The sequence below is a fragment of the Macadamia integrifolia genome, chromosome 12 (genome assembly GCF_013358625.1).
Source record: "Macadamia integrifolia cultivar HAES 741 chromosome 12, SCU_Mint_v3, whole genome shotgun sequence".
Classification (NCBI taxonomy): Eukaryota; Viridiplantae; Streptophyta; class Magnoliopsida; order Proteales; family Proteaceae; genus Macadamia; species Macadamia integrifolia.
In genome coordinates, this window is record NC_056568.1 from 4113124 (window position 1) to 4134644 (window position 21521).

At 38.1% G+C, this 21521-nt stretch overlaps 5 protein-coding genes and 1 pseudogene across 6 annotated transcripts in view; all 6 read right to left on the reverse strand.

Annotated features, from left to right (window-relative positions):
* LOC122057466 (helicase-like transcription factor CHR28) overlaps positions 1–21521 on the reverse strand; it is a 135731-nt gene that overhangs the window by 12378 nt on the left and 101832 nt on the right. The gene's annotated exons all lie outside the window — the stretch shown is intronic.
* LOC122057474 (salutaridine reductase-like) lies at positions 19–2034 on the reverse strand. 2 transcript variants are annotated; one of them, XM_042619584.1, is made up of 5 exons: positions 1950–2034; positions 1635–1838; positions 1318–1561; positions 1120–1194; positions 19–285 (listed from the first exon to the last, which is right to left on the reverse strand). In XM_042619584.1, the coding sequence occupies exons 2-5, from the start codon at positions 1667–1669 to the stop codon at positions 79–81; spliced, it is 561 nt and encodes a 186-aa protein (XP_042475518.1). In that variant the 5' UTR covers positions 1670–1838; positions 1950–2034; the 3' UTR covers positions 19–78. The 2 variants fall into 2 exon arrangements, with proteins under 2 accessions (XP_042475518.1, XP_042475517.1); XM_042619583.1 differs by lacking the exon at positions 1950–2034 and having other exon boundaries at positions 1635–1941.
* On the reverse strand, positions 2551–4465 carry LOC122057469 ((+)-neomenthol dehydrogenase-like). Its single transcript, XM_042619579.1, has 5 exons — positions 4317–4465; positions 3987–4230; positions 3788–3862; positions 3529–3708; positions 2551–3122 (listed from the first exon to the last, which is right to left on the reverse strand). The coding sequence occupies exons 1-5, from the start codon at positions 4349–4351 to the stop codon at positions 2754–2756; spliced, it is 903 nt and encodes a 300-aa protein (XP_042475513.1). The 5' UTR covers positions 4352–4465; the 3' UTR covers positions 2551–2753.
* Positions 9380–11843, reverse strand: LOC122057470 (salutaridine reductase-like). The gene is made up of 5 exons (XM_042619580.1): positions 11725–11843; positions 11397–11640; positions 11199–11273; positions 10940–11119; positions 9380–9990 (listed from the first exon to the last, which is right to left on the reverse strand). The coding sequence occupies exons 1-5, from the start codon at positions 11757–11759 to the stop codon at positions 9625–9627; spliced, it is 900 nt and encodes a 299-aa protein (XP_042475514.1). The 5' UTR covers positions 11760–11843; the 3' UTR covers positions 9380–9624.
* On the reverse strand, positions 14402–15925 carry LOC122057468 (annotated as a pseudogene).
* On the reverse strand, positions 18605–19925 carry LOC122057471 (cytochrome c-type biogenesis protein CcmE homolog, mitochondrial-like). Its single transcript, XM_042619581.1, has one exon. It carries the CDS (start codon positions 19692–19694, stop codon positions 18900–18902), a length of 795 nt encoding a protein of 264 aa, XP_042475515.1. The 5' UTR covers positions 19695–19925; the 3' UTR covers positions 18605–18899.

Here is a 21521-nt window from a genome sequence, read left to right on the forward strand (position 1 = left end):
TTTTTTTATAAGAGCTTTTCCATCCACAAATCCTCAAACCCAGATGGAGCAAGTTCTAAGGTATATCTACCAACATCTTTACAAGATCAGGTTCGATACCAGTACCTGTAGCCTCCCTGATGAGGAAGAAACATTTACAATTCTCGGTGAATCAGATAACTGAAGGATAGGAAGAAGTGCTTCAGTCACTCTTTTGGTTCCATAGTAGTTTGCTTGTACACATTCTTGGGCCGTCTCATATGTTTGCCTTGCCAGTTGTCTAAATTTAGCTTCCTTAACTTCTTGCTGCATGAGTAGAAACTTTTCAGTATAAGTTTTCATCCTTTCCTGTTAGGATTAAGCAATTAATTCCTTTTTTTTTTTTTACTGAAAATAGAATTTTATTAAAAGGGGGAAAGAAGAGTTCAAGAGCCCAAGAATACAAACTCTGAAGAGGCATCCTAAAAGGTAAAACAAACAAATTTACAGAAGAGAACAAACCCGATCGGTTTTGATAATAGCACAAAATTTCTCAACAAATCCCCCAATGTTGAGCAGGTTATTCCTCTGACTAACTAATAAACTATCATGCCCCTGAGAATCCCTAAAGGAAATGTTCTACTGGAGCATCGAACTATCAAGCCCCCAACTGGTGAATGTGAAATATGCCACACCAGTGACATCTCTGAAAACCTCAAAAGGATTTATATGCATCTGAATGGCTCAATACTGTTCTTGAATGGATTGGAATTCGTGGCAGGGGCAACCTTTGATCTGGCCAACCTAATACATGAGCTAGTCTCAAACATGACTGGCCCAAAGCATAGGCACAAGACTTGATGGTATTATAGAGTACTCTTTCGCTACCATACCATGCAAATCCTAGTCATTTTTTCTCTGTCACTCACACGAAAACACACACATTTATGTTAAATGTAGTCATTCTAGGAACAGTTTATCACAAGTAATAAGAGTGAGTTAAACTTGGAACCTGTAATCATTCCAAAGATTTGAACAGAAGATAATCTGGTAATGGGTAAGAATCTAGGAGTCTTTTTTAACATAACCATCTTATGAGGTACAGAATATAAAGCTTGTAACCACAAACATTAACAACAAAGGAGAGAGTCAGAGACTTACAGAAGCATCTATTGTCATTAGGGCTTCACAAGCATCATCATCTATTTTGATTCCAGAGACAGCTGCATTGTTCACCTAGAACAAATTTCAGCTCAAATCATTTAATCAATAAAAGCAAGATGCCAGGATTTTCTGCAAATAGATTCTGATGAAATTCTCTGTAATGATACAAATAAAAATATGGGATTCCAAAATTACCAAGATATCAAGCTTTCCAAAATGGGTTTTGATGAAATGACCTAGGGAAGCAATTCTAGCAGGGTCCTTCACATCCAGCTGATGAAAAACCACATCAGATAGTCCAGACCCTTTGAGCTTCTCAACAGCTTCAACACCTTTCTTCTCATCTCTGGCTGTCAAAACCACTGCTACACCATTGGAGGCTAATTGGCGACATATCTCCAATCCAATCCCTTTATTGGCTCCTGTAACAACTGCTAATCTGCAATACAACTCTTGGTTAGGATAACTGGCGGTAGCCTTAAATGGGTCTGCTTTGGAGCTGAATCAATTACCTCTTTGATGTAGAATTTGTGTTGGTCTCTGCCATGTTCGACACAGTTTAAGAAAAATATCAACCAACAAGCAAGCAACGGTTGAGCTAGCTGATCGTAGGCCACTCTCTCCCTATCGATCGCAGAGCTGACATTTCGCCATTCGCTTGGTTTTCTTCGATCAATAGCGAATGACGCAGGCTTGGTTCTGTTCTTCAATAAGCGCTGCCGACCAAAACCTGCTTTCTTACAACTCCAATAAAGAAAGAGGAAATCATAAATATCTTCAAAACTTTGAAGCCGCTCGCCCACCATAGTGGAAAATGGGAAGAGTACCTTTATCGCAATTGAGAAGTCATTCCAGTGACTCCAGTGGCTTCATCAATTTGGAGTTTAGAGGCCACACAACGTTAAGTTTGTAAAATTTGTGGTGGAAAGTTCGGACAAATTTTTTTTTTTTTAAATAAATAGGAACAAAAAGACTGGCACAAGTATAAAAAGGCACCACGTCAACCCCAGATAAGGTAAAAGTAATGACAACCCTAGATAAGGTAGAAGTGATGAAAATATAAGGAACGTAAAGTCAAATCAATTAAGTTTTTCATTCTTTGGAGCGAAGGTAGTACGGGTGAATCTTATACGGTGATTTCATCCAGTATAGTTGAAACGGCTTTTGAATAATATCGTCAACATGTTGGATTCCCTCTTCAAAAAATGTCAACTCCATCTCTTCCACTTGAGAGAGACCAACGTCAACATGTTGGATCCCTTCTTTAAAAATTTTCAACTCCATCTCTTCCACTTAAGAGAGACCAACTGAAAAAACTGCATGCTACTCCGAAATAAGAAGTATGTTCTTCAATTAAAAGCAATGGAAAGCAATGTCCATTTGAGTAAATATAACTAAGAATTCAATAACTGTATCAAATAAAAATTATTTGGTTCAGTACCAATTGTAACAGTCTTTATTTCATTACTGGACAAATATGTAATACATAGGAAGTAAAGAACTTTGTATGGAAATAAGGTAATTCTAGCTTTATTCTCTCTCAGGAAGAAGATCTTGAACAAAATTCAACCAGAATAAGATGATCTTCATCCCCAACCCCCCAACAAGAAAAAGGAAATCTTGAACAATATTCAATCAAAGGAAGTCACTTCCTTCTGGAAAAAGAATAGCCCAGAAGGGCCATCATCAGGCAGCAAAGCCAACTTAACAGGACCTGCTGCACCTTCTTCAATAGTAAATTTCCCTGTGTTGAGGTTAAAATCAGATTTGACATAACCTGGGCAGACGCAATTTATCCGGAATTTGGGAAACTTTTTTGATAGAATCCTTGTGTAGGCATTCAAAACTGCTTTGGACATGCAATATGCAGGCCCGCCTTTAGTTTCTATTAAACCCTCCTTGAATTCCTTAAGATACTTGTTCACTGCTTCATCCACTCTCTCTTCTGTGAGGCCATCAGTATCACTTAGCACATCCTTAGCCCAGGTGACTGAGATGTTCTGCAACAACAGAATTAGAGAAATTATATTCAATTAAACTGAATTAGCATAGTATCCATACCAAATCATCTTTTAAAGGAAGAGGGATAGTGCTCAAGTGGCAGAATAGAATTCTGCAGCCAACCCTGAATAACTGAGAATGGTTTATGGAGTTGACCTAAGTTTAGCACGCAACACTACAAAGCAGATGCCACCAAAATTCATTGCTTAGATTCATGACAAGGGCATACCCAGTGCGCGAGGCTCCAGGTACTGCAAGGTCTTTGGAGGGGTATATGTTGCTTGGAATGATGAGATTCAAATTGTTGAGGGAAAAGAAGGGTGCAAGTTCTAAGATGTACCTGAGTCTACTGACCACCTTAGAACATTCACAATATCTTTACAAGATCAGGTTCGATACCAGTACCTGTAGCTTCCCTTGAGAAGAAGAAACATTCACAATTCTTGGCGAATCCGATAACTGAAGGAGAGGAAGAAGTGCTTCAGTCACTTTTTTGGTGCCATAGTAGTTCACTTGTAGACATTCCGGGCCCGTCTCACAAGTTTGCCTTACCAGTTGCCTAAATTTAGCTGCCCTAACTTCTTGCTACATGAGTAGAAGAATTTCAGCGTAAGTTTTAATCCTTTCCTATTAAGATTAAAAAAGTTATTCTGAAGAGTCTTACAGAATCACCCACTGCCATTATTGCTGCGAGACCAGCATCATCAAATATGGCTCCATTGACACCTGCATTGTTCACCTACAACAAATTTCAGCTTAAATCATTTAACCAATCTAAATTAAGATGCCAGGATTTTCTGAAACTAGGTTTTGATGGAATTCTCTGTAACGATACAAATAAAAATATGGAACTCCAAAGTTACCAAGATATCAAGCTTTCCAAACTGGGTTTTGATGAAGAGAGCAAGGGAAGCAATACTAGCAGGGTCCGTCACTTCCAGTTGATGAAAAACCACATCAGATAGTCCAGACCCTTTGAGCTTCTCAACAGCTTCAACACCCCTGTTCTCATCTCTGGCTGTCAAAACCACTGCTACACCGTTGGAGGCTAACTGGCGACATATCTCCAATCCAATCCCTTTATTGGCCCCTGTAACAACTGCCAATCTGCAACATAACACTTGGTTAGGATAACTGGTGGTGACATTTAATGGGTCTGGTTAGAAATCCATTAAAGGAGCTAAATCAGTTACCTCTTTGATGCAGAGTTTGTGTTGGTGCCTGTCATGTTCGATGATGAGAAGTGATGGAATAGAGAAAACCAAGTCTGGGCAAAATTTTATTCTAGTTGCTAATTGCACAGATATGCTTAGGCTTAGGAGCCTATTTATAATGTGATTTTATAAAAACCATGTATATATTATTGTGATGCTTGCGTGTGCCATTACATCATACTATTGAAAAATCAATAAAACCAGTCATTCTAATCAGATTAAAACAAGAAGACCAGGTCAATGTTGTGTGAGTGTGAAGTAAACCTTCTTCTTAACTGTATCAGTTTCTTAATTTCAGACCATTGCTTTCGTGTGCCCTTACATCATTATTTAATAAATGGGTTAATTATTATTATTATTTTTTGGTAAAATGGGTTATTACTTATACACCCCTGTGTAGCTGTACTACACTACAAAAGTTTGAAAAGTAGTTTTTTGGTAATAGAAAAAGGGTCTTCCATGGTAGTGATCCCCGTACTGGAAGCAGGGATTTCGCAAGATCAATGGGCGATAGTTCCACAATCAGTTGACTTGAATGGTGATGGGTTGAGGGCATTTTCATCACAAGACTACCAACCCCATTGGTAAAGTTTGAAAATTTTATATAGACAACCTTTGCATTTTAGATTTATTAGAACTAGAACATTAGTCAATCGTCATTTATTTATTTATTTTGAATAAAAAATATCGATGATGTCATGAAATGAAAAGATTATAAATGCCCAAGAGCGAATCACATTCACGTACGTCCTTGATCCGTGGATATGGAATCTATTTTCTCCTCTGCTCGTTGTTGCAACATTTTCTGCTAAATGGATCCGAATTGATTTCTAAATTAAGGTTATGCTTGCTTTTTTTTTTTTTTGTGGTCAGTAGAGTTTTGCAAACCCGTTAATGGCATTTTGGAGTTAGATATTGAGGATCGAGTATGTAGGCTTCTAAAGTGAAAAGAGATTCGCCTGAGGAGGAGAAGCTTGCTTCTCCGTTCCAAAGTAGTGGAACTGTGTTCAGGGTTTCGTGAAGTCCCACAAGGATAGGAGCTCTGTTTCTCTAGTTTGCTAGGACTTGTGAGTAGTTCCTTCCATCACAATGTTTTCTTTTTTTTTGCTAACGACGGATATTCCGAGGTTAAATGAGAATCATTCAACTTTCACTAAAAGCAGTGAAGAGCACTAAACACCCCCGTGTGAGTGACCCAAGGTGTACCTAGTGGGACTCGAACTTAGGACGTCCGACTTTACGGCTCGTGCCAAGTTCGTTGCTCACCAACTGTGCTACCCCCTTGGGCACAATGTTCTGTTATCGTTTCCCTTGCCAAACCTTAATTTCGAAATCGCTTCCGACCCATTTAGTGAAAAATGTTTGCAGCAGTGAGTGGGGTAGAGAAAAAGTGGATGAAAGGAATTGAGATGGAAGTTCACCCACTACTTAAATTGATATGAGTTTTTTAGGTTGAATAACTTATAAAGATAAAATGGTTTTTTTATTCCATTGCTACCACCAGATTAATATTGTCAGGTTTCATAAAGCTTCAAATAAACTTTTCAAACTTTTGAGATATCAAGCAATCTCGCCATAATACAAGGTCTAATTTAGTTAAGTCTTTTATAAATTCTGCCAAAAGAGAAAAAAACATCATTATATATAAATCAGTTAGTCCAGTAGGAGCAAACCATGAAAACCCAATTTAATAGGTAAAGCTTTTCCTTGACCTTGTGTGGTCAAGAACCATCAAACCATCAATGTCAATAAATATCCGCCTCTATTTATGAAAGATCCAAAATAACTCCCACCATTGCACGATATCTCATGGACATCATTTGAAATAGCTAGAGTATATATGTGATGTGTTAGCTCATGATTGGTGCCTTTTGTCATCATTACACTCATACCTCTTATTTTTATAAAGTTGAAATTAACTCACGCTGATGTAATTTGATGGAACCGATTAACCATAGCCATGTTGATCTTAAAAAAATAGTTAAATGAGATTAAGTTCCCTATCCGGCTATGTAGCTTACGTTGGTGCCTCCCTGTATTCATCTCTCCTCTGATAGTAGTGGCAGATATGTCATTTCATAGGAAAGAGGAAAAGGAGAAACATGGAGGCACTAGCTTACGCTACGTACCTTGATAGCATTCTTTCTCTAGTTAAATATTGATACTATTGTTGATGATGGTGGAAGACTTTCTGGTTTACAGTAACGGTCAAATTGATCTTTCTGTGATGGATTTCTTTATTTTTTCTTTTCGCTGTTTTGGTTATAGATCAGATCATTGGAAAATGCATAAATTCTCCATTTTAAGCACATAGTACTGGGTACTTGAATTAAGTGTTGATTATGTATGTCCATCAAATCCGATTTATTAATAAGACTATTTATTTTCATTTATGCCCAATCTGATCCCTTCCACAGCAGAATTGGGTTCCTGCCAACATTAAGAGCCTTTAATCCTCTTTTTTTTTTTTTTTTTTTTTTTTTTTTTTTGTGAGTTCTTCAATCGAAGGTAATAGAAAGGAACAAATCTAACCGAGCAAAATAAGAATTTAATAACTGTAACAAATCAAGATTTGGTTCAGTACCAATTGTACCTTTCTTCATTTTATCATTGGACAAATGCTTAATACATAGAAACAAAGAACAATGTATGGAAACAAGTTCATTCCAGCTTCATTCTCTCTCAGGAAGACGATCTTGAACAACATTCAACCAAAATAAGAACAGTACTTCTGGAACAAGAACAGCGCAGAAGGAATCTTGAGCAATATTCAATCAAAAGAAGTCACTTCCTTCTGGAAAAAGAATAGCCCAGAAGGTCCATCATCGGGCAACAAAGCCAACTTAACAGGACCTGCTGCACCTTCTTCAATAGTAGATATCCCTGTGTTGAGGTTAAAGTCAGTTTTGACATAACCTGGGCAGACACAATTTATCCGGAATTTGGGAAACTTTTTTGATAGAACCCTTGTGTAAGCATTCAAAGCTGCTTTGGACATATCAGAGGCAGGCCAGCCTTGAGTATCCTTAAAATCCTTTAGAAACTTGTTCGGTGCTTCATCCACTCTCTCTTCTGTGAGGCCATCAATATCACTTAACACTTCCTTGGCCCAGGTGTGTGAGATTTTCTACAACCACAGAATTTAAAGAAATTATAGTATAGAAGAGAATTGTGTAGCCAACCCAAAAAAGGTCAGGGATGCATGGGAATTTTAGAATGACTCTATATCCAAGAAGAGCTTATTTAATCCCCAGAACCAATATCTTTGTTTCACCAATCTTCTTGCAGTACTTGTAGATAGATAAAGAAAATTTGTTCTTGCTTTCGAGTACCCTTACATCATTATTTAGAAATCAATTAGTCCAGTCTTAGCAAAACATAGATAACCATGGAGAAAGTTTTCCTTCGAAGCACCTCTCTTTCAGCCAACAATGGCCATAAATATCTACCCTTGTTTAGGAATGATCAATAATATCCCTCACTATTGTATGATACTGTATGTACACCATTCAAAGGTTCTCCCTTGACCATGATTGAAGAAATACTTGGTCCCAATTTAATAGTGGATTGAGTTTTCCTTCCCCTATTGTAAAGGAATAATTCTTTTTGGAAAAGTGATGTGGCCCCATGATTGATGTCCGCTGTCATCATTACATTCTCATCCCTATTTATGAAATTACCCCTCCCTAATGCAATCTGCTATTACCAATTACCAATGGCCATGTTGAAGAAAATTTTTCTTTCACCATAGGTGAAGGGAAACTCGGCCCTTATGATTAAATGCAATTGATTTCCCTATTGGGCTACATAGCATATGCTAGCACCATCTTGTGTCTGTCTTTGTCCCCCGACAATAGGGGAGGATATGTAATTTCACTGAGTGAGAGAGAGAGAGAGAGAGAGAGAGAATAGCATTAAGGGTGTCAATGGGCTGAATTGGGCTGGGTTTTAAAGCCTAACCCTTGTAAGGTCTCTTAACTCAGCCCAGGCCAGCCAAATTCTAGTTTAGGTTGAGCCCAAGCTCAATTCTGTTAGGATCAGCCCAACTTAGCCCAGCCCTAATTGGGCCAGGTTGGCCCTAATAGACCATGAGAGTCCCTCTATATTGCCGTTTGGATGAGAGAGAGACCATCAACCTGCTCATTCTCAAACTTTGAAAGCCAACAATGTCTTCCCAAAAAAAAAAAAAAAAAGAAGAGTAAAGATAGATGTGGGTAGTGTGATGACAAAAAGTTGTTGATAGTAAATAAAGACATTTAAAAAGTATGATATATTATATATTAATGTAGGAATGTAATATATTTATTATATTTAAAAATATACATTTATTGCATACATTTGGTTGGGCTGGGCCATCCTCAACCCAGACCCGGCCCTGCATCGGGCTTGAAAATTCCATCCCAAGCGCAGCCCCAGTGTAGGGCTGAGTGCTTACCCCATGCCCAAGGCGGGTTAAGGTAGGTTTGGGCCGATTGGGCTTTTATGGCACCCTAAAGGCCTTAACTAGTATAAACTACCCAGCTGGATCAACTGCTGATGATGGTAGGAGACACTGGTTTATAGAAACTATCGGATGATGGATTTCTTTGATTCTTTTTCTTCATTTTTTTTCCTCTCCTTTTCCACTGTTTTGTTTATATATCAGATCAGATCATCAGAGTATTCATTTAGAGAAATTCATACCTTTGATTACCATTATTTGATTATAATTGTTTGCAAACAGATTCATAGTAAAAAAATGCAACAGTGACTCTTTTGTTGCTCTACATTGAGGCTATGCGAAAAAATCTTATTCTAAAATCTCTACCAATTTCCCAGTTAATGCCAAATAGTGGCACTTTCAGAGCCTCCTTTCCTTCAAATGCTTCTATCTGTCTTTGAAAACTGAGATTAAGAAGTGTTGTCTGACCTCAAAATCTCGAATTGAAGCAAAAAGTAAACTAGTACTGTGTTTTTCAGTTTTCCAATTGAAGCTTAATGGGAAGCAAAATCTATTTGAATAAATAAAGACTACATTTGTAAACTAATCTAACCAAGCAAACTAAGAATTTAATAACAAAATCAAATCAAAATTATTTGATTCTTCAGTGCCAATATTTTTTCATCATTAGAGAGATAATACATAGAAGCAAAGAACTATGTATCGAGACAAGGCAATTCCATCTTTATTCTCTCCCAGGAAGATGGTCTAGAACATCATTCAACCAAAAGAAGATGATCTTCATCCTATTCCCCCAACCAGGAAAAAAAGAAAAGAAAAAAAAAAATTATCCTGAACAATATTCAATCAGAAAGAAGACACTTCCTTCTGATAAAAGAATAGCCCAGAAGGGCCATCATCAGTCAACAAAGCCAACTTTACAGGACCTGCTGCACCTTCTTCAACAGTAAATTCTCCTGTGTTGCAGTTAAGGTCAGTCTTAACAAAACCCGGGCCAACACAATTTATCCGGAATTTGGGCAACTTTTTTGATAGAATCCTTGTGTAGGTATTCAAAGCTGCTTTGGATATACTATAGGCAGGCCAGCCTTGAGTATCTATTAAACCCTCCCTGAAATCCTTTAGATACTTGGTCAGTGCCTCATCCACTCTCTCTTCTGTGAGACCATCTATATCACTTAGCACTTCTTTAACCCAGGTGTGTGAGATTCTCTGCAACAATAGAATTAAAGAAATTGGTGTCAACTAAACTAACAAGGATAAATGTCCATATCAACTCATATTATCGGGTTGTCCTTTTTGAATAGTGCTTAAATGGCAGAATAGAACTGTGAAGCCAACCCCAAGACTGAAGGGGTCACAACTCAAATTCCTTGCAAGTGCAAATGGTCAAAATTTCAGGTAGTAGCGTTGGATCAGTCTTGGCCATTGGTAATCCAGATTCATGTAAAAGGTATTAATAGATAGTACACAGTCTAATGTGAAGATCATTACAAATTAATGGTTAGTCAAGGTTTCAAGCTCATAGTTGAAAGGAGACAGTCCAATGTGAAGATCATTACAAATTAATGGTAAGTCAAGGTTTCAAGCTCATAGTTGAAAGGACTCCAATCCCTGCAAAACACTGGAAGTGGGAAATCCAAATCATGGAATGGGTTGCAGACCGAGATTCCGTAGCATAAGATCTACATACTTTACCAACTAATCGAACTGCCATAGGAAGTCCTATTCTGTTTGAAGCAAAAGAGCTGAATAACGAGAATTGAAAAACAAGAGAAATAACTCATACATGACAGGCATATGATTGAAATAAGCCACCCAATTTGACATACAGCCTCTTTGCTTCTTTTGAGTAACTTCCCATCTATCAATTTTCAGATGAGCACAACACCACTCCATGTAGCAGAGTGATCTATATCCTATTTTATCAATTCACAAACAAAAACTACTTGAACTAAACTACATCACAAGTTAAAGAAAATGGAATTCAAATGATTGAGCGAAAAGGCAAAGGTTTTTTTTTTTTCCTTCTTATTTTCATATTAAGAGCTTTTCCATCCACAAATCAAAAGATTTGTTTCACCAATCCTCAAACCCAGATGGAGCAAGTTCTAAGGTATATCTACCAACATCTTTACAAGATCAGGTTCGATACCAGTACCTGTAGCTTCCCTTGAGAAGAAGAAACATTCACAATTCTTGGCGAATCCGATAACTGAAGGAGAGGAAGAAGTGCTTCAGTCACTTTTTTGGTGCCATAGTAGTTCACTTGTAGACATTCCAGGCCCGTCTCACAAGTTTGCCTTGCCAGTTGCTTAAATTTAGCTGCCCTAACTTCTTGCTACATGAGTAGAAGAATTTCAGCGTAAGTTTTAATCCTTTCCTATTAAGATTAAAAAAGTTATTCTGAAGAGTCTTACAGAATCACCCACTGCCATTATTGCTGCGAGACCAGCATCATCAAATATGGCTCCATTGACACCTGCGTTGTTCACCTACAACAAATTTCAGCTTAAATCATTTAATCAATCTAATCAAGATGCCAGGATTTTCTGCAACTAGATTTTGATGGAATTCTCTATAACGACACAGATTAAAATATGGAACTCCAAAGTTACCAAGATATCAAGCTTTCCAAACTGGGTTTTGATGAAGAGAGCAAGGGAAGCGATACTAGCAGGGTCCGTCACTTCCAGTTGATGAAAAACCACATCAGATAGTCCAGACCCTTTGAGCTTCTCAACAGCTTCAACACCTCTGTTCTCATCTCTGGCTGTCAAAACCACTGCTACACCGTTGGAGGCTAACTGGCGACATATCTCCAATCCAATCCCCTTATTGGCCCCCGTAACAACTGCCAATCTGCAACAAAACACTTGGTTAGGATAACTGGTGGTGACATTTAATGGGTCTGGTTAGAAATCCTAAAGGAGCTAAATCAGTTACCTCTTTGATGCAGAGTTTGTGTTGGTGCCTGTCATGTTCGATGATGAAAGTGATGAAATAGAGAAAAAAAAGTCTGGGCAAAATTTTATTCTAGTTGCTAATTGCACAGATATGCTTAGGCGTAGTAGCCCATTTATAATGTGATTCTGTAAAAACCATGTATATATTATTGTGATGCTTGCGTGTGCCATTACATCATATTATTGAAAAATCAATAAAACCAAACAGTCTAATGAGATTAAAACTAGAAAACAAGGTTAATGTTGTGTGAGTGTCAAGTCAATCTTCTTCTTAACTGTATGGGCTTCTTAATTTCAGACCATTGCTTTCGTGTGCCCTTACATCATTATTTAATAAATGGGTTACTTATTATTAATATTATTATTATTTTTGTAAAATGGGTTAATTACTTAGACACCCCTGTGTAGGGGTACTATGGCCAGATTGTTTGACACTTCAGAAGTGTGAAAAGTTTTTTTTTTGGTAATGGAAAAAATGTGCTCCATAGTAGTGATGGACAAGCCCCCGTATAGCAAGCGGGGTTTCCGCAGGACCAATGGGCGATAGTGTGCATGTCAAGACTCAAACCCACAATCAGTTGACTTGAACGGTGATGGGTTGAGGGCATTTTCACCACAAGACTACCAACCCCATTGGTAAAATTTGAAAAGTTTATATAGACAACCTTTGCATTTTAGATTTATTAGACGTAGAACATTAGTCAATTGTCATTTATTTATTTATTTTGAATAAAAAATCATCAATGATGTCATGAATAGAAAAGATTATAAATGCTCAAGAGCGGAACAGATTCACGTACGTCCCTGGTCCATGGATATGGAATCCATTTTCTCCTCTGCTCGTTGTTGCAACCTTTTCCACTAAATGGATCTGAATTGATTTCTAAATTAAGGTTATGCTTGCTTTTCATTATTCTTTTTGTTGTGGTTAGCATAGTTTTGCAAACCCGTTAATGGCATTTTGGAGTTAGATATTGAGGATCAAGTACGCAGGCTTCTAAAGTGAAAAGAGATTCGCCTGAGGAGGAGAAGCTTGCTTCTCCGTTCCAAAGATATTGGAATTGTGTTCAAGGTTTCGTGAAGTCCCACAAGGATAGGAGCTCTGTTTCTCTAGTTTGCTAGGATTTGTGAGGAACCTAGTTCCTTCCATCACAATGTTCATTCTTTTGCTAACGACGGATATCTAGGCCTTTGGCCTAATTAGTCCCGCGGGCTCATACTAACCCCACAACTGCATGGATCGGGTCATTTCAAGGTCAAATAAGAACCATTCAACTTTCACTGAAAGTAGTGAAGAACATAAAACACCCCTGTGTAAGTGCCCAAGGTGTGCCTAGTGGGAGATGAACTTAGAATGTCCGATTTTACGGCTAGTATCAAATTCGTTGCTCGCCAACTGTGCTACCCCCTTGGGTTAAACCATCACAATGTTCCGTTATTGTTTCCCTTGCCAAACCTTAATTTCGAAAATCGATTCGGACCCATTTAGCGAAAAAGGTTTGCAGCAGCGAGTGGGGGAGAGAAAATGTGGATGAAAGGAATTGAGATGGAAGTTCACCCACTATTTAAATTGATTTGAGTTTTTTTAGGTTGAATAACTTATAAAGATAAAATGTTTTTTCATTCCGTCACTAACACTAGACTAATATGTCAGGTTTCACAAAGCTTCAAATAAACTTTTCAAACTTTTGGAATATCAAGCAATCTTGCCATAATACAAGGTCTAATTTAGTTAAGTTTATAAATTCTGCCAAAAAGAGAAAAAACATCATTATTTATAAATCAGTTAGTCCAGTAGAAGCAAACCATGAAAACCCAATTTAATAGGTGAAGCTTTTCCTTGACTGTGTGTGGTTAAGAACCATCAAACCATCAATGGCCATAAATATCTACCTCTATTTACGATCAAAAATAACCCTGACTATTGCACCATACCTTATGGACACCATTTGAAGGTTCTCCCTAGATTATGGCTGAAAGATTACTCGGTTCCAATTTAATAGTTAGGAGAAAACATGTGATGTTAGCCCATGATTGGTGTCTTCTGTCATCATTACATGCTTACCCCTTATTTTTATAAAGTTGAAATTAACTCACCGCGATGCAATTTATTGGAACCGATTAACCATAGCCATGTTGATCCTAAGAAAATAGTTAAATGAGATTGAGTTCCTTATCCGGCTATGTAGCTTACGTTGGTGCCTCCCTGTGTTTATCTCTCACTTGATGGTAGTGGCGAATATGTCATTTCATAGGAGGGGGAGGAGAGGGAGAAACATGGAGGCACTAGTTTATGCTACGTAGACTAATAGCATTCTTTCTCTCGTTAAATATTGATACCGTTGTTGATGATGGTGGAAGGCTTTTTGGTTTACCGTTAACTGTCAAATTGATCTTTCTGTGATGGATTTCTTTATTTTTTCTTTTCGCTGTTTTGTTTAAAGATCAGATCATTGGAAAATGCATATATTCTCCATTATAAGCACATAGTACTGGGTAATTGAATTAAGTGTTGGATATGTATGTCCATCATATCTGATTTATTAATAAGACTATTTACTTTCACCGATCCCTTCCGCTGCGCGATTGGGTTCCTGCCAACATTAAGAGCCTTTAACCGAGCAAAATAAGAATTTAATAACTGTAACAAATCAAAATTTGGTTCAGTACCAATTGTAACTTTCTTTATTTTATCATTGGACAAATGCTTAATACATAGAAGCAAAGAACAATGTATGGAAACAAGGTCATTCCAGCTTCATTCTCTCTCAGGAAGACGATCTTGAACAACATTCAACCAAAAGAAGAACAGTACTTCTGGAACAAGAACAGCGCAGAAGGAATCTTGAGCAATATTCAATCAAAAGAAGTCACTTCCTTCTGGAAAAAGAATAGCCCAGAAGGTCCATCATCGGGCAACAAAGCCAACTTTACAGGACCTGCTGCACCTTCTTCAACAGTAAATTTCCGTGTTGAGGTTAAAGTCAGTTTTGACATAACCTGGGCAGACACAATTTATCCGGAATTTGGGAAACTTTTTTGATAGAATCCTTGTGTAAGCATTCAAAGCTGCTTTGGACATATTATAGGCAGGCCAGCCTTGAGTATCCTTAAAATCCTTTAGAAACTTGTTCAGTGCTTCATCCACTCTCTTCTGTGAGGCCATCAATATCACTTAACACTTCCTTGGCCCAGGTGTGTGAGATTTTCTACGACCACAGAATTTAAAGAAATTATAGTATAGAAGAGAATTGTGTAGCCAACCCAAAAAAAATCAGGGATGCATTGGAATTTTAGAATGACTCTATATCCAAGAAGAGCTTGTTTAATCCACAGAACCAATATCTTTGTTTCACCAATCTTCTAACTCAGATGGAGGAAGTTCTAAGGAGTAACTACAAATATCCTTACAAGTCCAGTTTTGATATCAATACCTGTAGCTTCCCTGCAGCGGAAGAAACCATTACAATTCTCGGCGAATCAGATAGCTGGAGGACAGGAAAAAGTGCTTCAGTCACTCTTTTGGTGCCATAGTAGTTTACTTGTAGACATTCTTCAGCTGTCTCATAAGTTTGCCTTACCATTTGTCTAAATTTAGCTATCTTTGTTTCTGGCTGCACAAGTGAATGCAATATTTCAGCATAAGTTTGAATCCTTTCCTTTAACAACAGAGGAGAGGATCAGAGACTCACAGAATCATCCACTGCCATCAGGTCTCTATAAGCAGCATCATCTAATTTGACTCCAAAGACACCTGCATTGTTCACCTACAATAAATTTCAGCTTAAATCATTTAACCAATCTAATCAAGATGCCAGGATTTTCTGCAACTTGAAAATATGGGATTCCAAAGTTACCAAGATATCAAGCTTTCCAAACTGGGTTTTGATGAAATGAGCAAGGGAAGCAATACTAGCAGGGTCCTTCATATCCAACTGATGGAAAACCACATCAGATAGTCCATACCCTTTGAGCTTCTCAACAGCTTCAATACCCTTCTTCTCATCTCTTGCTGTTAAAACCACTGCTACACCATTTGAGGCTAACTGGCGACATATCTCCAATCCAATCCCCTTATTGGCTCCTGTAACAACTGCCAATCTGCAATACAACACTTGGTTAGGATAACTAGTAGTAACCTTTAATGGGCTTGGATAGAAATCCATTGAAGGAACTGAATCTGTTACCTCTTTGATGCAGAATTTGTGGTGGTGCCTGTCATGTTTGATGATGAGAACTGATGGAGCTGGGCAAACTCAAGTCTGGGCAAAATGCTATTCTAGTTGCTCATTGCACAGATATGCTTAGGCTTAGGAACCTATTTGTAATGATCTTTGATAGAAAAGATGCACATATCTGAAGCCATCAGAGTGAAATTTGTGATGCTTGCGCGTGCCATTACGTCATCCTATTGAAAATTCAATAAAACCAGGCAGTCTAATCAAAGTCAAACACGAAAACTGGACTTTTGTTGTCTTAGTTTGAAAGGAGCAAAAGCCAGGCATATGCTGTCCTGTGTGTGTTAAGTAAAGCTCCTTTAACTTCTTTCCTTTATAAATCTTATCTGAAATTCTGATGAGATACGATTTTACTAATGGATGAATCCGGGTTGGATCTCCAGTTCGATAGATAAAGAAAATTTGTTCTTGCTTTCGAGTACCCTTACATCATTATTTAGAAATCAATTAGTCCAGTCTTAGCAAAACATAGATAACCATGGAGAAAGTTTTCCTTCAAAGCACCTCTCTTACAGCCATCAATGGCCATAAATATCTACCCTTGTTTAGGAATGATCAATAATATCCCTCACTATTGTATGATACTGTATGTACACCATTCAAAGGTTCTCCCTTGACCATGATTGAAGGAATGCTTGGTCCCAATTTAATAGTGGATTAAGTTTTCCTTCCCCTATTGTAAAGGAATAATTCTTTTTTGACAAGTGATGTGGCCTCATGATTGATGTCCGCTGTCATCATTACATTCCTATCCCTATTTATGAAATTACCCCTCCCTAATGCAATCTGCTATTACCAATTACCAATGGCCATGTTGAAGAAAATTTTTCTTTCACCATAGGTGAAGGGAAACTCGGCCCTTATGATTAAATGCAATTGATTTCCCTGTTGGGCTACATAGCATATGCTAGCACCAACCTGTGTCTGTCTTTATCCTCTGACAATAGGGGAGGATATGTAATTTCACTGAATAGGAGAGAGAGAGAGAGAGAGAGAGAGAGAGAGAGAGAGAGAGAGAGAGAGAGAGAGAGAGAGAGAATAGCATTAAGGAAACAATGTAATTCCATCTTCATTCTCTCTCAGGAAGATGGTCTTGGACAACATTCAACCAAAATAAGATTACCTTCATCAACCAAGAAAAAGGAAATCTTGAACAATATTCAATCAAAGGAAGCCACTTCCTTCTGGAAAAAGAATAGCCCAGAAGGGCCATCATCAGGCAACAACGCCAACTTTACAGGACCTGCTGCACCTTCTTAAACATTAGATTTCCCTGTGTTGTGGTTAAAATTTTCTTTTTTTTGGGGGGGGGGGGTCGTAGACTATGTATAACTTTCTATTCGTTTGATCAGGGAGCCCGGCTGATTAGGAACACCGAAAACATTAAGAACTAGTCGATTGTTGAAGCAGCCCATGTGGATTTCCAACATTACTGATGCCATTTGTCAAGGGAATACCTAGTCTAAGCCCTCCCCTCGCCTCCCTCCCTCCCTTTCTCTATTTTACTGTCTCATAATGGCTGCATGGGCTCACATGGTCCCAATATATACTATTCACGACTTTCTTGTTGGTTAAATCTACTTGCATCTTTGTTTTCAATTGATCCAATTGCTTAAAAAGCCTTAAAGCCTTGAGATCCTATAGGAAGTTCACTTTGTCATATGTACTGGAATACAATAGAAAATCTAGTAGATGCCAAATAATAGATACTTCTTTTAATGCAATCCACCCAAACATGACATATTAAAGTAATCTCTTCTGCATTAGGTAGAAGGTAGTATCTTCTGCACTCCTCTGGGTATAGGAGTGTAAAGCCCATGTTTGCAAATGGTTACAGGCCCCTTGAAAAGGTGGTAACTCTCAAAATGAACTTGCCTTACTTCTGCCACACCTTCCCTGAGAAGCAAAGAAAGGAGAAACAAAAAGGAGTGGAGGAGAGGGTAGGGGGTATGATATCATATTGTGTCTTTCTGGGTCACTGGATAGCTCCCCATCAGGGACTTGCTTTCCTTGTGTTCAATATTGGAAGTGCCACCCTTTGTGATTAGCTGACACCTATAGAAAGAAGGATATTTCAGCAGGTCTGTTCTGTTGCAACAATGGACTGGAGATGAGGTTTAAGTGCCCTATATCTCAGCGGGTTTCTGTCTCATAGGTATTAATAGGAAGGTGCGCATGGAGTGAGATACAATTTTCATACAGGACATGGTAGACTCGTGGCTAAGCTGTTGCATCTGGGCCAATCTCTCCCCTAATCTCCTGATACTTTCATTCTTTTTACAATAAAGAGGAAAAAAAAAATTTAAGAGAGAAAGATCTAGGTCATTAGAACAGCATTGTAGACTATGATCCTCAGTTCTGTAGTTGTTTATATAACTATAATGAGTAAAGATGCATAAAATGTCTACCATTTACTGTTCTGATGCTCCAACACAGTTTAGTTTAACTATTTCATGAGAGAGAGCGCTAACATCTATCACTACCTACTAGCCCAAACCAAATCAGGATCTCAAATAAATATTGATCATCAAGTTGATCTTAAACACATATATTCCAAGAAAGTTATTCTAACCAAAACACAAGAGTCTTCTAAGATTCCAAATTGCAATTTACAAACAATTATGCAAAGTCAACCTGAGAACATCTTCTTATTCATCAGAAATTAGTCTCACATTTTCTTCCTTGTTTCGTCCAATCAAAATAAAAAGAATGAGGAGAGAATAATGCCGCATTACAAGAACAAAAATGAAAACAAAAGACTCTCATTGATAGAAAATCATGCCTCTCCTCCCCAGTAAATATATATGCCATCTAAGACTATACTAGGTCACCATCAACCATCAACCCATCTGATCATCCATTGATGTAGGAAGGATAAATATTGCAGAAACAGTCATTGGCATACCGTTGCCCAGAATCAAGCTACTCTGGCTCTTCCTTGCCCAGACTCGGCCACGGCCTCGGCCTCAATTTTGGCTTTATTTTTCTCTATCGCCGCGGCAACCTCCTGTGGCATATACTTCTCGTCGTGCTTCGCGAGAACCTCAGTTGCCGCGAAATAACAATCTCCACTCAAGGCCTTAGCAGACACACGCCTCGCTGACGATGCCAGCTTCTCCTTAGGCTCCCCCGAGAATGGACGAACGAATCCCTCAACAACCACAGAGTGCCCTTCCCTAAACAAATCAGGGAGTGAACCCTGGTAACGTACCAAGATATCAGTGATCAAGTCTGTGACCACAAACTCCATATCAGGAGACGAAGCCGGCTGGGTCACGCTCCCTTCCAGAACCAACCCACCTAACCTGAACTTGTTCTTCGAAGGGTTTGTAGAGTACTTCTCCATGGCATCAGTAGGTGTGACATAGAACACCAATTGGTCCTGGAAATTGTTCAAGACGATTACAATAAACCCGGCTATGCAACTGAAGGTGAGTGCGTAAGTCCAGAGGCGGCGGTTCTGAAGCTGACGAGCTCTGGCACCGATGTCAACGGTTCGTTTGCGAACTGGTTGCCGATTGAGGGTCGATAGATACCGAATTCCAGCACTTGAGAAGGAAAATTCGACGGGAATGACAGAAAGATTAGATGGAGAAGTAATTGACAGTAGAGATTCAGGAACGGCGATGAAGGGGGAGGCGCGATGGGCGGAGAATTGCGAAAGAGTGCTTTGAAGACGAGATCTGAATCGTAAGCAAAACCTGGAAGCCATTGGAACTTCTCCAGATGATTTTAAGCGTAAAGAGAGAAAAATAAATAGATTAATTGATCGAAAACCTGAGCTTCAAGAGCAATTTGTGGAAGAAATTGAAAACCCTAGAAGGAAAAGAACCAGAGAAAGAGGTTCAAAATCAATTCACCTCCTCCCTGAGATTTCTCCAGAAGAGATCGTAAGGAAACGCTAGAATTTCATTCTCAGACAATTAGTCAATAGATCTCTAGACGATTCCCTGTTTAGGCTTTTATTATTCTTTCAAAAGGCAAGAGGTTTGACGCACGAGGAAGGTCTTAGAGGGTATATTGGTAGGAAAACAGGGTATATTGGTAATTACAGTTATGTAGCATTTGGTGGATCCATTACACATTATTGGGCCATGATCCATTGAACAGAAAGGCATAAAGCCCATATGGTGGATCCATTACACATTATTTTATTTTTATTTTTATTTTTTTTTGTGGAGATGAGAGACTTTATAGTGAATTTTTACCATGTGGACGAGATGATTTACCATTTTGACTGTAGAAAGGGAATCTTTAGCTCTAATAATTTGGTTGATCACTTATAAGGATGTCATCCTGTTTTAAAGTATTATTACGTCACCTGAATAAATTCAACTAATTGATTTGAAATTTAACACAAGATTACTCAATGATAAGATCATGCCCCCCAAATTCGAGTCCGAAATTGTCATGTGACAACTATAGTAAATATTTGGGAAAGGTTTCAAACTGGATTTGGATGAACCCATCTTAACTTGTAGACCTCGCTTAAAAAAAAAATTGTTATTGGTGACCATAAGCATCCTAAAAATGTTCAACAGGAAGAAGCGAGAGAAAATGAAAACAAGTTTCCTTTTGGATTAAAGTATAGTTACTATAATAATATTTTTGTACGATAATTTTTAGATTAGGGCATAGCCAACGCAGGAGGTTTCCTCTATTATGGGATTTGAGAAGGGTTATAATGTAAGCAACCTTACGTCTGCTTTGTGTAAAGACTGTCTCTCAAAGTTACAGACTAATCTTTTCTCAAATAATTGTCAACCAAACACTTAATAACCAAAGGAAGTTTTCTTGCCAAATATCTTGATAAACATAGTAAATTAGATAAGTGGCTTAAGATATGATGTGATGCAATTCAATTTAGGGTTCCTCTAAATGGCTAACACTGGGTTGTAGACATTTCTTACCTTTATGTTTTCAATTATAGGGGTGTCAATTCCAAGCCCGCACTGGTAGGCCCGATCAAACCCGACACGTTTATGACCCAACTTAGATCGGCTTGATTAATAAACGTGTCAGGCTCAAATAGGTAGTACACGGTGCAGCCACCTAGCCCGACGGGCTTCCGACCAGCTCGACACATTTACAAGTCCGATTTGAACTAACTCTTTTAAGTTCGACTTAACCCAACCCCTTTTAATACTACTTGGTTTTTTTTTTTTTTTTTTTTTTTTAATTTAGTCCTAAGGGTATGTGATATGTACAATTAAGATGGTAGTAATTGTTATATGAATATTCATCTTTTTTATGCATAGTTTAATTGATTTGAACTTACTAAACTTGGGTTATGTAGGCATAGTTTAATTGATTTGAGTTTCGTGGGTTAAAGATCGAGTACTTTAATAATTTAGTTACTTTGCACATATTTGGCTTAATTCATTTTAACTATTGGATCTTTTTCTTTGTTATGCCCATCTTTGCTTCATTTTTTTAGTATTTCTCTTCAAGCACATTTAATGTAACAATTTTAAAGAGGACCCGTTTAAAGCCCGTTTAAAGTTAAATATGTCTATTGTCACACCCCGTTCACACAGAA